The sequence below is a fragment of the Theobroma cacao genome, unplaced genomic scaffold (genome assembly GCF_000208745.1).
Source record: "Theobroma cacao cultivar B97-61/B2 unplaced genomic scaffold, Criollo_cocoa_genome_V2, whole genome shotgun sequence".
Taxonomy (NCBI): Eukaryota; Viridiplantae; Streptophyta; class Magnoliopsida; order Malvales; family Malvaceae; genus Theobroma; species Theobroma cacao.
The window spans coordinates 14850-27584 of record NW_017234728.1 but is presented as its reverse complement, the minus strand read 5'-3'; the positions used below and the strand labels follow the sequence as shown (position 1 = coordinate 27584).

At 34.8% G+C, this 12735-nt stretch overlaps 2 protein-coding genes across 2 annotated transcripts; one reads left to right on the top strand and one right to left on the bottom strand.

Annotated features, from left to right (window-relative positions):
• Positions 1-3322: 3322 nt before the first annotated feature.
• LOC18589430 lies at positions 3323-4604 on the top strand. The gene is made up of 2 exons (XM_007014399.2): positions 3323-3800; positions 3895-4604. The coding sequence occupies exons 1-2, from the start codon at positions 3554-3556 to the stop codon at positions 4257-4259; spliced, it is 612 nt and encodes a 203-aa protein (XP_007014461.2). The 5' UTR covers positions 3323-3553; the 3' UTR covers positions 4260-4604.
• A 519-nt stretch (positions 4605-5123) lies between these two features.
• Positions 5124-12218, bottom strand: LOC18589429 (ethanolamine-phosphate cytidylyltransferase). The gene is made up of 9 exons (XM_018129757.1): positions 11795-12218; positions 10861-11096; positions 10573-10730; positions 9231-9302; positions 7204-7271; positions 6904-7024; positions 6227-6292; positions 6012-6134; positions 5124-5541 (listed from the first exon to the last, which is right to left on the bottom strand). The coding sequence occupies exons 1-9, from the start codon at positions 12151-12153 to the stop codon at positions 5470-5472; spliced, it is 1275 nt and encodes a 424-aa protein (XP_017985246.1). The 5' UTR covers positions 12154-12218; the 3' UTR covers positions 5124-5469.
• Positions 12219-12735: the final 517 nt, after the last annotated feature.

The following is a 12735-nucleotide window of genomic DNA, read 5'->3' as shown; positions in this document are numbered from 1 at the left end:
AATAATAAAATAGATAATTGCATTAGCATAGCATATATATATGTCGCATCATGCATATCATTGCATATAAATATTTTTGTTTTCGAGTTTAAGCCCCGATGATGGGATCTTTTGAGAATTTTGTGAAAGCGAGTATTTCTCAAAAAGTTTCCTAGGTGAAAAGATGTCCTCGGGTCCCACCAGTATGATGGGAGGGCTCGAGAAACATCTTTAATAAAAAGGCTTTTGCCTGGATTAGGTTCATCATGCACGAAAATATTATTTAAAAAAAAAACATACGATGACCCCGATGATGGGATTTATTCGTCGAATTTACGAAGGTCAGTTTCTCGAATAATTCCGTAGGTGAGAGAATACCCCAGATCCCACCAGTATGATGGGTAAATCCGGGAGAATATCCTCGATAAAAGGTTATTTGTCCGACATATTTTTATCCCACACCATGCATTTCATCTTGCCTCACATTTGCATTCCATTTTAGGTTAAATAGGAGATAAAATAAGAGAATAATAACTACAAAAATATAGTGAACTTAAAAATTAAAGCCTAATAGGATATTCTAAGAATGGTACCGTTCATGGAATGGGCGTCTCGGGGGTGCTGATCCTTCCCCGGGCGTAACCGCACTCCCGAACCTAGATCCAGAAAATTGTAGACCGATTTAAGGTTCTTTTCGGTGGGCTTAAAATTAATTTAATTTTGCATCGATTAGAATCGAGTCAATAGGTGGTCAATCGCACCTAGTAAAAAAAAAAGGATTTGTGGCGACTCCTAGTTTAATTTTTTTTAGTGAGTTTTCACAGTTCATCGTATAGCGGTCGGGTTCCCGGACCCGCACGTTTCGACACTAACCTTGAAAGATCGATCCTTGATTAACAAAATGCTCCAAAACTCTTACTGCCTTGCAGGGATCGATCCCCATGTGCAAAACTAGCTATTAGACACAAATTTCAAGTGAAAAATGGCTAGTTTCCGCTCCATTGATTCCTAATTGCTCCAAAAGTGTTTTTATGTATAAATAGGTTTCCCAAGCACATATATGAAGGAAGAAAAGAAGGAAAAACATCCATATGCTCAAGTATCAAATCTTATGAAGAAGAAAAAAAACAAACTAAAGCAAGTAATCCACATTCTTCCACCAAGCTTTTAAGTTATCTTTGTGCTATAAATTCTTTGTGCTTTTATTCCTATTCCTTGTATACATCTTTGTACCACTCATTTATTTTCAACTTGTGCTTGCTTAGCAAAATTCACCTTCCAAAGGTAACCTTACTTCGAACCTTGTAAAAGAAGAGAGATCGTGCTTAATCCTTAAAAAGGGATAGAGGTTATACATTAGCCTCCAAAAGATAGTGTGTAAAGCTTGTGCTTGAATCTTGACAAGGCATAGGAGTTATGCTTGAATCTTGAAAATGCAATGGTAATGCTTGAACCTTAAAAAGACACTGTATTGATTTTTAATCATAGTGGTTTGAACTCTTTAGTTTGTTAAGGGAGAAGACGTAGACACCTAGAGAGACTGCCGAACTTTTATAAATCATGTGTGTAATTTTCTCTTTACTCTCCACTATTTACACTTGTGCATTTTATTTTGAAGAGTTCAGAAAATTTGTTTTCAACTTGTTTATTCATTAATTTACTAAATTACTTTTGGCATGTTTTGAGTGAAAACAAAATTGAGAAACTTATTTCTTGCTTGCCTTCATTGAAAAGTTGATTTGTGAAAAAGAATTTTTAGAAATCCAATTCACCCCCTCCTCTCTTGGATATTTTCACATTATTATTGAGTTAATATTTTATAACAAATCGCATACACAACTTAATAATTTTATCAAAGTAGTACATAGGCAATATATTCATTGATTTGGACTATTTAATTTTAAGATAACTCAATTCAAAAAAAAAAAAAGACTGAGATGGCTTAATTAAAAAGATATTTCCTCCATTCTTTATAGCTGGACCCTGATTTATTTTCACGAAGATTAAGATAAGAAAAGCTTTGATTTTAGCATATTAGTATAATTAAAAAATTTGTAATATGTTGTTCAATGCTTTGTAATGTTAAGAGGTAAAAAATTATGAAAAATAAATTTGAAATATAAAAAAATAATATTAAATTTTGAAAAATAAAAAGAAGACTTAATTTTTGAACATCTCAAAAAAAAATAAAGAAAATGAAAAAGGAAAGAGTATATAAAGTTATACATAGATTAATATATGAAAATATGACGTGGGCAGGCTTTTTGAAATCCAAGCCATGAATGGGCTTAGGCTTAATCCAGGGATAGATGGCCCAAGAAAAGAAGGTGGCAGACGTGGATTTGATAATGGAACACGTGTGGAGTCCCTTATAAGGTTGGAAGACATCATACGTAAAGTGGTCTGCATAATTTGACAAGTCAGACATTTTCGATCTTTTTATTGTATACTTTGTATTGTTGGATACTCTACCTCCAAAAATTAATTATTTTTTCTATTGGATTTGTTTATTTTTCCTTTCTATTTTTCAGACTTTTAAGGAAAAAATTGTAATTTTTTAAATATTTTAAAATTTTATATTTTGAATTTATATTTAATATACTATTAATACATATAATTGTTACAAGTCGAAATTTAAATCCAATCTTGGATGACCTTAAATTCTGAAAATAAAATTTAAATAAATTTATAAATCACAAATTCACATTTTCGACCCACGCTTAATAGATGGTGAAAGACTCGTATTTTATATATCAAAAAACTTATCTAATTTTTTACAGATGCGGATTCATGACATTCTATCTCTTCTAATTATGTAACATCTTATTATATTGATTTTTTCTCATAAAAGAGAAAAACTCTTACACTAGTTCGAGTGTGCATAGATCCTTATATCTCTTATGAAGCTTTATATCAATAAAGATCTAAATTTGTTCTGATAACATTTGTCACGAGTTGAAACTCAAATCCAATCTCGTGTAACCTTAAATTCTGAAAGTAAAATTTAAGTAAGTTTACAAATTACAAATCTATATTTCTAATTCAAAATACATGTTTGATAAACGGTGAAAGATACATATTTTATATATTTAAGACTCACTCTATTTTTTTTTTACGTGAGATCCGTCATACAATAATATTTTTAATATTAAAACAATTAAAATTAAAAATATTTATTTTTAAAAAATTTTTAACTTTTAAATTTTATTTATGAAAAAGAAAAAAACATTTGCCGTTAAATCTATACACCAATACTACATCAAATATTATAAATTCTTAGTTTTTTTATATAAATTAATATAATTATGGAAAATGGAGAAAAATAAGTACAGGAGAGAGAGAAACGGGGTTGTTATATGGTGTATAAAGAAGAGAAGAAGAAAGTAGAACTACGACCTACACTGTCTTTTCTCGGTAGTTCTGGATTTCTCTAGAGACGCTCGGAAATTTCCCGTTTCTTGTTATAAACTTCTCAAGTCTAATATCATCCAATTGCTGATTCTAAGTTGGAAGCCACAACCACGACAACAACATTGACTGATTGTTGAACAGCAGAGAAAAAGAGAAAGAGAAAATGGGTTTGTGTGGAAAGTTGAAGAGAAAGGATATCGACCAAGTAAACGATGATTTCTCGGATTTCTCGCTTTCATCTCCGGCCACCAAGATTCGGCGTCTGGATGCGGAGTTACCACCCATCATCGAGGAAGAGGAGTCGTTTACTGAGAATCAAGACAAAGCCATCGTTCTCTTCAACCCACTTCTGCGTTCCCCTTCTGCTCTCTCCCTCTCTCTCAATTCCGACCTCATCTCTGGGTTTAGGAGTAAGCTTCTTGTTCCTGATTTGGTTTCATTTTTCTTTCTTCCCAAATTTGTTGTTGAAAGTTTTAATTTGGGACTTTAAAAATTGATCTGCAGACCAATTCCTACGGGCAAGTCACATGAAATCAGCTGATTTTGGTGAAACGAAAACTGAGCAGAGCAGCAAGGCGACGGAAGGATGTCTAGCAGTTGTTCCATGGGTTCCTTGTCAGATTCCTGCGGTAGAAAGTAGAGATGGTCAGCTGGAGCTTCCAGAGTCAATGGAAGCTGATGAAATGGATATAGAAAATAATATAATTAATAATAATGGTAACAGTAACAATGCAAGGATGGAGCAAGAGCTTGCATATGAATATGGTGGGTTGAAGCCAAGCGAGACCCTCCATCACTGGCCGCAGCAGCATTGCATGATCCACCAGCCTCCTCAGAACCCTTTTACTCCGGTCACATGGTCTCAATGACAAGTTTTTGGGGGAGAATGGAATGTGTGCCTCTGCCTCAATCTTTTTGTAAATATTTTTGTTGTCTAGGCAATATAGAGAAGATGAGCTCAGCTGGGTAAAAGCCTCAGAATCAGAAGTGCTGGGGGCAGTAGGGAATTTTGGTACCCTTTTTTGTTTGGCTGCAAAATCATGCAGATTGAGGGGCCATTAATGCTAGTAGTAATTTTGATGTGGAAACTGGAAATCCTTCCTCCACTGAATGGAAGGTGAGTTGTGTCTACTCCAACTGTTTGATGTTTCAAAGGTGGTTGATGCAAAGCTATGTGATTTTTCTTCTTAACAAGAGTTCCATTTTAGTTCTTACCCTTGTCAAGTTCAAAGATTCTATTGCAGCAGCTGGTCAAATACTTAAAGGTATTTGCTCAAATGACATTTTTCCTATTCTTCTGCTGCTAAACATGAATTGTTCACTGATCAGCCTGGTGAAAACAACCCACTTAAAGCACCCCATGGCTTGAACCAAAATCGAAAATGTTTAGCCATAGTAGACCATGAGGTTGGCCCAGTCATGTTGAAACAGCAACAACGGGCATGCTTCAAAGATGAGGTTTTGCGAGTGAAATTGTCAGTCTTAATTAAAACCTGGCTGCATTGCTTTCTGGTACTGCTAGTATGCAACAAATATAAGAACAATAGGAGCTTAAGAAAGAACACAGTAGGATATATGAAATCAAGTAGCCATTCCTCTGAGGTCGTTCTGAAATTACATAATATTCTATTACAAGATAGTACTAGTTGTATATATTTCTTTTGTCAATCTGTCATCAGTAACCCTGGAACTGGTTTTCTGTTCACCATTCTCAAAGTATGCAAAAATGAACATTGAACAGGCAAAAATATTAGTAGTATCTTTTCCTTTCGAACAAAAACACTCCAAAATTATAAGCCCAAAGGGATAAATTAATCAGTAATTACATCGTTTACAAGCATCGTATAGTAAATAAATTATTAAAAGATTCCTCTATATCTGAGAAAACTGAATGAAAACAACAAAAGTTTACTTGGAAGTTTCTGGTATTGATGTCTTTCCATGTTATGTCTTCTTCTCTTCCTATCCTTCAAGAACATAAACAACTGAATACTCTGTCTTCAACAAGCATCTACATGAATGGTTAAGGCTGCAAGAAGAGCTGTACCAAACTTGCTATCTAATATAAACCTGTATCAGCTAGTCTCCTGCAACATAGGTCTTCTCTTCATAGTATTTCTTTTCACTCTGTAACTTCTTAGCATTGCGTTTCTAGATTGAAAATGAGAAGCAAAATTAGAGGATAACTTCATATATATACAAGCATACAAAAGCAGATTTGTTGGACACCTGAAATTGCACTAATAAATTGGATAAAAAAGAGGGGTTACAAAGAAATAGGTACAAAAAGTAGACAACACATATTTTTCAAGTTATTAGTAAGAAAATTTAAGACAAGAAGAAAACTACTGATTCCTCTATTTGGGATTGATCAGCAGAATGTGATCTAATAGAAATGTTACAAACACACTCCTGTTCAGCATCCCCATGCAAAAAGTTTAGCCAGATATAATCTGGAAATGCCTCAGCTAGTAGCATCAAAAAGCAAGTGTCTAACAATCAGTGTTCTTCCAAAAGATGGTGAACAACTGCCCATCAACTTGAATTTCTAGTTGTCAATGAGATCATAATATAACAACAAATGTGAACAAAAAAATTCATGCGGTCAGTGTAAGTAATACCATGTAAGCCTCATGATTGGCAACTATCCTTTGGGCTACTGAACTTGTGGTTATCCTTTTAGGGCTTTCAAGCAACCGAAAAATTCCCATGCTCTTAGGAACTGCATATGGATCAGTTTCACCCTGTGGGAAGCAAAATCAGCAATTCTTTTAAATCCAAAAACACGAGTGGTTTATAACAGTGAAACAAATCTGAGAGAAGGCTGCAAACTTACAGCCAACAAAGTGTTGCTCTCGGCAACTGTTCCATGCACAACTAAAGAAATGTTGAAAGTTGTAATCTGTTCAAATAAAGAAAATAGCATCAGAATGCCTTTTTGCCACTTTAACAGTGAGAAACCAAATAGCGGTAATAGTAACAATAGTGTAAGTTGCTACAACCATCGGCCGGCAACAGAAACTAGCAACACTCAATCTTTAAGTATATGGTACAACTATTTAATGCATGGACATGGTTTGAAATATAAGCTCGTGATAAGTTACAGGTTCAGAAAAACGCTAGGACGCCATTTTTCTTGAAACCAACAACTATTATCTCAATTTTAATTTTGGTTTCTAGCATATAGATGCATTCTTTTGAACAAAATTTGTTAAAATGAATCATGATGATTCCCCCTTTCCCTTTCCTCACTTCAAATGCCTAAAAACATAAAAATGGGTCCTAATACATGTTCCCAGCAGATGCATCATCAAGATTAAGTCATTCTACAAAAACTCATTTGTCAACCAACCATAACTTGTCACATACATTTGTCCACACATAATAATTATGCCACACAAAATGTTAGTGCAAAGAAATAGGTATCCAGTCAAAAGGAAACACACTCCTCTTATGCACAGAAATATGATTTGTTATAGCAATATTAACTTGGAGAAAAAAAAAATTACACACCATGTCCTTCGTAACTTCCCAAGGTGCACCAATGATAACTTCATCAACATAACGGCAAGCTAACACGCTCAGATTACGCTCATGTAGATGCATAACAGGGTAGGGGGTCCCCCTATGCTCACTGCAGGAACAGGAGACTCATAATGTTATTTCTTCCATAGAAAACCTTTATTGATATAAGCAGATGTACCGGCGTATAACTAATGTTAACTTCAACCTTCCAAACTCAAATGTTCCAATGAAATTTAACAGGTAATAAACCAGGCAGAAGAATAACAACGCATAACATGAATGAAGTACCTCACAATCTGGTCAGTATGGATACCGACTAGCAAAAAGTCTCCAAGCTGCCTTGCCCTCTTGAGGATCTGAGTTTACACAAAAGATGGCTCAGAGACAAGGACAAAATGGAATGAGTTGCGAAAGTTCTATTATCTTGGAAAATGCAAGTAACATGTAACACATATCAGTAGATCACAAATTAAAGATGGATTAGAGTCATGGACAAAAGAGAATCAGTTGCTAAAGTTCTGTTATCCTAGAAAACACAAGTACACGTAACAGAGATCAGTAGATCACAAATTATCTATGATTATTTCAGCTCTTCAAGTTTATGATGGCATACCCTTCCTCTCTTTCAGACAACCCTCCCCCACCTCCAAACACCCATAAGAAGGCCATTCTCCACTTTTCCCAACAAGCAGAAATCATAACCCCATAACTTTAATATTCTAAATTATTCTGTCTTATCCATACATTAGCCTCAGGAAAATCTCATTCTCAGCATTTTGCTCGTCCTTCCTTAGTCCAATGTTTTTTCTATTTTCCTTTTCCAATTATTAGCCCGTGAATTCTCACCACATTTCTAGCAGTTACTTCAGTACCCCAACTTCTTTTACCCAGTTTCTGTTTTCTTTGTTGATCTTCAAGAGGATCAGACAATGCATTCGTAGAACTTTCAGAAAATATGGTCTGGGACCTGCATAGGATTTGGGTGAGAATGGTAGTTTCTGTTCCTGTACAGGCTTTCTTAACACTAGATGTCGTCATTTCTAATTTAGCAATGAGTATATAAGCACATTGTGATTTTTTTTCTGAAAACAAATAATATAAGCAAATTGATGGATGAGACATCACACCACTCTCAGATTAGCTTTCAAAAATGAGGACACATTAGTCTTTGCTCTGAAGGATCCTGGTTGACGTGAGAGAGATATTGCTGTCCAGATTGGCTTGTTATTGACTGAGAAAATGATTCTCAATTACATAGTGTAATTCAGAATTACAAGAAAAGATACCAGATCAGGGCTATATTAGGATGAGTTGCTTGATAAATACATGGAAGCCTACAACTCAAAAAAGGGCTTGCTAATACTAATTTGCCATTTCCTAATATGGGGTATCATTGCTTTCTAGTTGTACCCTACCCTAATTTTATATATATCATGCTACTTCACTCCATTGCTACAAGAAAAGAATGATGTACAAAATTTAGCAGCAGGGGCGAGATCTCTTATCCATATCTGGAGTCAAACTATATATTTAACAAATGTAATTTTATAACTTCTGGCATTTAACTTAGTACTCAATCCCTCTCACCCCCCACAGTCCCCTCCACTAACTCAAGCATGCCTTTGAATAACACAATAGTTTACATAAATTATTAAACAGGTAGAGCTGCATTAACACCACCAGCTTCTTAACAACACTTTGTTACTCTAGAGTAAAACTACATATTTAACAAATGTAATTTTAAAGTTCTGGCATTTAACTTGGTATTCAATCCTTCTCACCCCCACATTGCCCCCCTGCTAACTCAAACATGCCTTTGAGTAACATAACAGTTAACATAAATTATTAAATAGGTTGAGCTGCATTAACATCGCCAGCTTCATAACAACACTTTGCCTTTTACTCTAGTTTAAAATTTGCTAAAAAAAAGCACATATCTAAAAGATCCTCCTTAGAGGATAGGCATCCTACAATTTAATTATCATCAAGATTCAAGTTTCAGAAGGGCTACTAAATCAGTAACATAGATCAACCATAACAGCTAGCACTCGGTTCAAATGTGCAGAAACCAGTAGCCAAGCCAGTTAACAGTAAGCTATGCTCAAGAATTGCAAAATTATGTACATTAAGAAAGGCACAATGAGACAGTAGCGGATGATGAATGCCAATCTTACAACAATACTGGAGTATCAAAACTTGGGTATGATGAACAGCAATCACCAAATTGTCAATACGTCACAAGTTTATGCCATCATAATAACAGAAGCAACAAGAAATATCAGTTGTGAGAGTAAATATCAAAGGGACAGTAATACCTCCACATGTCCTGCATGAAAGAGATCGAATGCCCCATCAATGTACACAACGCGAGCATTTGGTCCAGGCCCCTGAGGAAAAAATGAATGAGACTGACAGAAAAAGAAAACCACACATGATGCACAAACAAGCAGTAAAGATAAAGGGAGAAAGAAGGCAAAAGAAGATCGGAATCTGCTCCACTTCAACCGATTCCCCCCTCACTTTCCCCCACCTCTGATAAAGAAGAAAACAGCTCTTCAATTTATAAAAGAGATTATTGGAGGCATCCATTGAGCTACAGAATCAACTTATGACAGAATTTTATGCCATCTTGAACCAATATTGCTATTAGTGAGAAAAAAACAGCAGACACACTACACCATTGATCCATATTCATACTTCCAAGTCCATCCAAAAGATTGCTTGAGATTAGCTCACCAAATATTACCTTTCGAGCAAATAATTTACATTCACATATGTTCATCTGTTAATCATGCAGCAAGCATTTTATCCAGACTTTCACATTCATGATGGTTACCTTTTCATTGAAACTTGGTTGTATTTAGCCAACGCATCTCTAATGGAAACAAACAGTGAGGGGATTATGTACCAGAGGTCTATCTGGTAAGTTAGTCATAACAAGACCATTGCTATGTTAAAGGATTAAGCCTGTCAGCCTAATTTGAAGAAAGATGTCAGAAAATCATCTCTTGTTGTATACTTGTCAACTGGCAAAAGGAAAGAAATATAATATGGGACTTCTATGCCTTTACATACGAACTTGGCAAGACTGGTATAGATTTTCTAATTAGATCACCAAGCACTTTTGGAGGTTTTCAGGCTCTACCTGTGTTTTGTTGACAAATTTTCAAAGATTGCAAACTTTATTCCATGCTGCAGAAATCCTACTGAAGTTGTTCATACACACTCAGGTTGCCTAAAATTATAATTTCTGATCCAGATCTATATTTATGAGCCACTCCTGAATAAACTTGTGGAGGATGCTTAATATGAAGCTCAGTTTCTCTTCTTTTTATCCACAAAAAGATGGCCAAATGGAAACTTTTTACATGACATTGGCTGATCCTTTCAGCTTTCTAGTAGAGTAGGTAACCAAGTAACTAATTCAGACTAGATACTTCCTGCTGCAGAATTTCTTATAACATTTCTATGAAAGACTATACACCTTTGAATATATTACCTTTGCCGATTTTATGTGCAATAGGAATAAATTACCTTTTTCTAACTGGAAAAAAAAATGCATATGGTGGAAAAATACATCTCTCAAGCTTTTTCTAGTGGTAGCCATATTTCATTCTCTTATTATCAGCCAGTAAATAGAGTGAAACCCAATGATACCTGGCCATTTGAGAATTGCACAATCCGCCGAGATGTTAGTAGAAATTGGGCAATCTGACCCCTTTGTGACTGATGCTTTTCTCCCAAATCTCCATTCAAAAGTGTGCTATTATTATCTCCAACACCTTTAGTATCCTTTACAGAGGAAAGTATTCTTCCTGCACAAATATAATTTGTGCAATAATTATATGCAATGTTATAATTAGCACAAAATTTACAGATGCTAGTAAAATGATGGGGCTCCAACCAAAGAAATCTTGAACACATCTCAAGAAAAATTTTTAGTACCTACAATATCCGTGCTGGAGACACCTTCAGTGCGCTTAATCTGCTTGTAGCGGCCAGCTTTCTTTGCCAAGGCATAAGCATCGGTTCCATCTGGGAGAAGGCAAGGATCATCACCATGTATTATATAGTCAATCTTATGCTCATTGAACAGACTGCTCATGAATTGCTCAGTAATTGCATAGGGTGCATTTGCTATAACTTGATCGACCCACTTTAATCCACTGACAAGTGCCAGCCTGGAGAGAACTTCAAATGAGATCCATGGAAGCATTACAATAAATTAATTACAGAAACCTCACAAAAAGTAGGTAGCATGACAAGCCATTAAGGGAAAGGCCACCGCACAGATGAATTTGTTGAAAGTTCAGAATATTATTGCATAATATATATCAATTGCAATGCAGAACAAAAAGTTAGATGTGAAAAACATATCTAAGGTTTGCAGCCTTCTAACATAGACACTTTTGTGAAAGAAATAGTTGCACCAGATAATTAGCCTCTATAATCCATGCTGTTAATTAACTAAAGCAACATGCATACATGAAGTAGTGAAGGTTAGATCCTACAAAGATCTAATCTGTCAATAATCATCTATTTGGCAAAACCATTTTTTCACTTCAGCTATGGATTTGTTTTCCTTTTCTTACTGATTTTTCTTTCAATTAATTTATTCTTTCACATTTTGAGGATGTCACAGCCATTTGAGATGTGCTTGTCTTCAAAACTTCCATCACCAAGCCAAGATATTGTGAATGCTTTCCATGTGATTAAAACTTAAACACAGTTAATCCAAAATAGAATTATGTCTACATGTGGAAAACACAAATTAGAACAAGGCACAAACAAACTTGAGATTATGAAACCAAAATAGCAAACTAACAATAACCCCTCCACCCAAAAAAAAATAAATAAAAATAAATAGTTGCGTAAATACCTCTCTTCCATAGGTAGAACAGGAGGGCCCTTATTAGCAATAATCTCCTCATCACTCACAACACCCACCACCAATTCATCTCCTAAAGCCTTAGCTTGCCTCAACGCATTGGCATGGCCATAATGCATGAGATCAAAGCATCCATCCATGTAAACCCGAATGCGCTTCTTCTCACGCTTCTTCTTGTGGAAGATCCCTAAATCTGACCAAACATATGATAATGGAAAAAGTCCAATTCCACCAAAATAAGTGGCCGACAAACCGAGCAAGGCGGCCGTTAGCATTAGCCCACCAAAGAGATGTGGGCAGTAATACACCCCATCCCAAATCCAATTGTTACTCTCATATTCCATTGCCATTCTCTCTTTAAAGCTCAAATTAGAGGAGACACAAAACCTGCAAAACAATAACAAAACAGAATTTATCTTAAAAAAGAAGGAACGCATGATTTGCAATAAAGAAAATTTACCAGACATAAATCTTTTTTTTTTCTTTGGTACAGAATGGTTCAAAGCAAATCTGAAACTTGGAAATAAATTCAATTTTTTTTATTTTAAAAAAATGTCTTATTGGTCTTAAAATATATTAAATTAAATTCTAAATACATGCAAAAAATGTAATTCAAAAATCAAAAACAAATTAAACGCTGAATTCGTTTGAACAATTCCATATTCTCAAACATACCCAAAATTGACAAGATTTTAAATAAATGAATATATAAAAAGAAAAAATAATGATTAAAACAGGCAAATCATAAGAAATTCCATAACAAATCTGAACGAGTTTGTTAAGTAAAAAAAATATTCTAACGCAAGAAAATGAACGCAATGGGAATCGTAATATGAGGAAATGGTAGATCGAATCTTCACCTTTTTTTTTCTGTTTTCTTTTTCTTAGTTTTGTGTTCGTGTCTCCTCCTTTTCTTTCTCTTTCGCCTTTGT

Excerpts from the sequence above, each read along its gene's own strand:
- LOC18589429 (XM_018129757.1), bottom strand. The coding sequence starts at position 12,153 with ATGGCAATGGAATATGAGAGTAACAATTGGATTTGGGATGGGGTGTAT. Across the intron at positions 7,272-9,230 it reads TTCATGCAGGACATGTGGAG|ATCCTCAAGAGGGCAAGGCA; the intron begins GTATTACTGTCC and ends GTGTAAACTCAG. Across the intron at positions 7,025-7,203 it reads CATACTGACCAGATTGTGAG|TGAGCATAGGGGGACCCCCT; the intron begins GTACTTCATTCA and ends CTGTTCCTGCAG.
- LOC18589430 (XM_007014399.2), top strand. The coding sequence starts at position 3,554 with ATGGGTTTGTGTGGAAAGTTGAAGAGAAAGGATATCGACCAAGTAAAC. Across the intron at positions 3,801-3,894 it reads CCTCATCTCTGGGTTTAGGA|ACCAATTCCTACGGGCAAGT; the intron begins GTAAGCTTCTTG and ends ATTGATCTGCAG.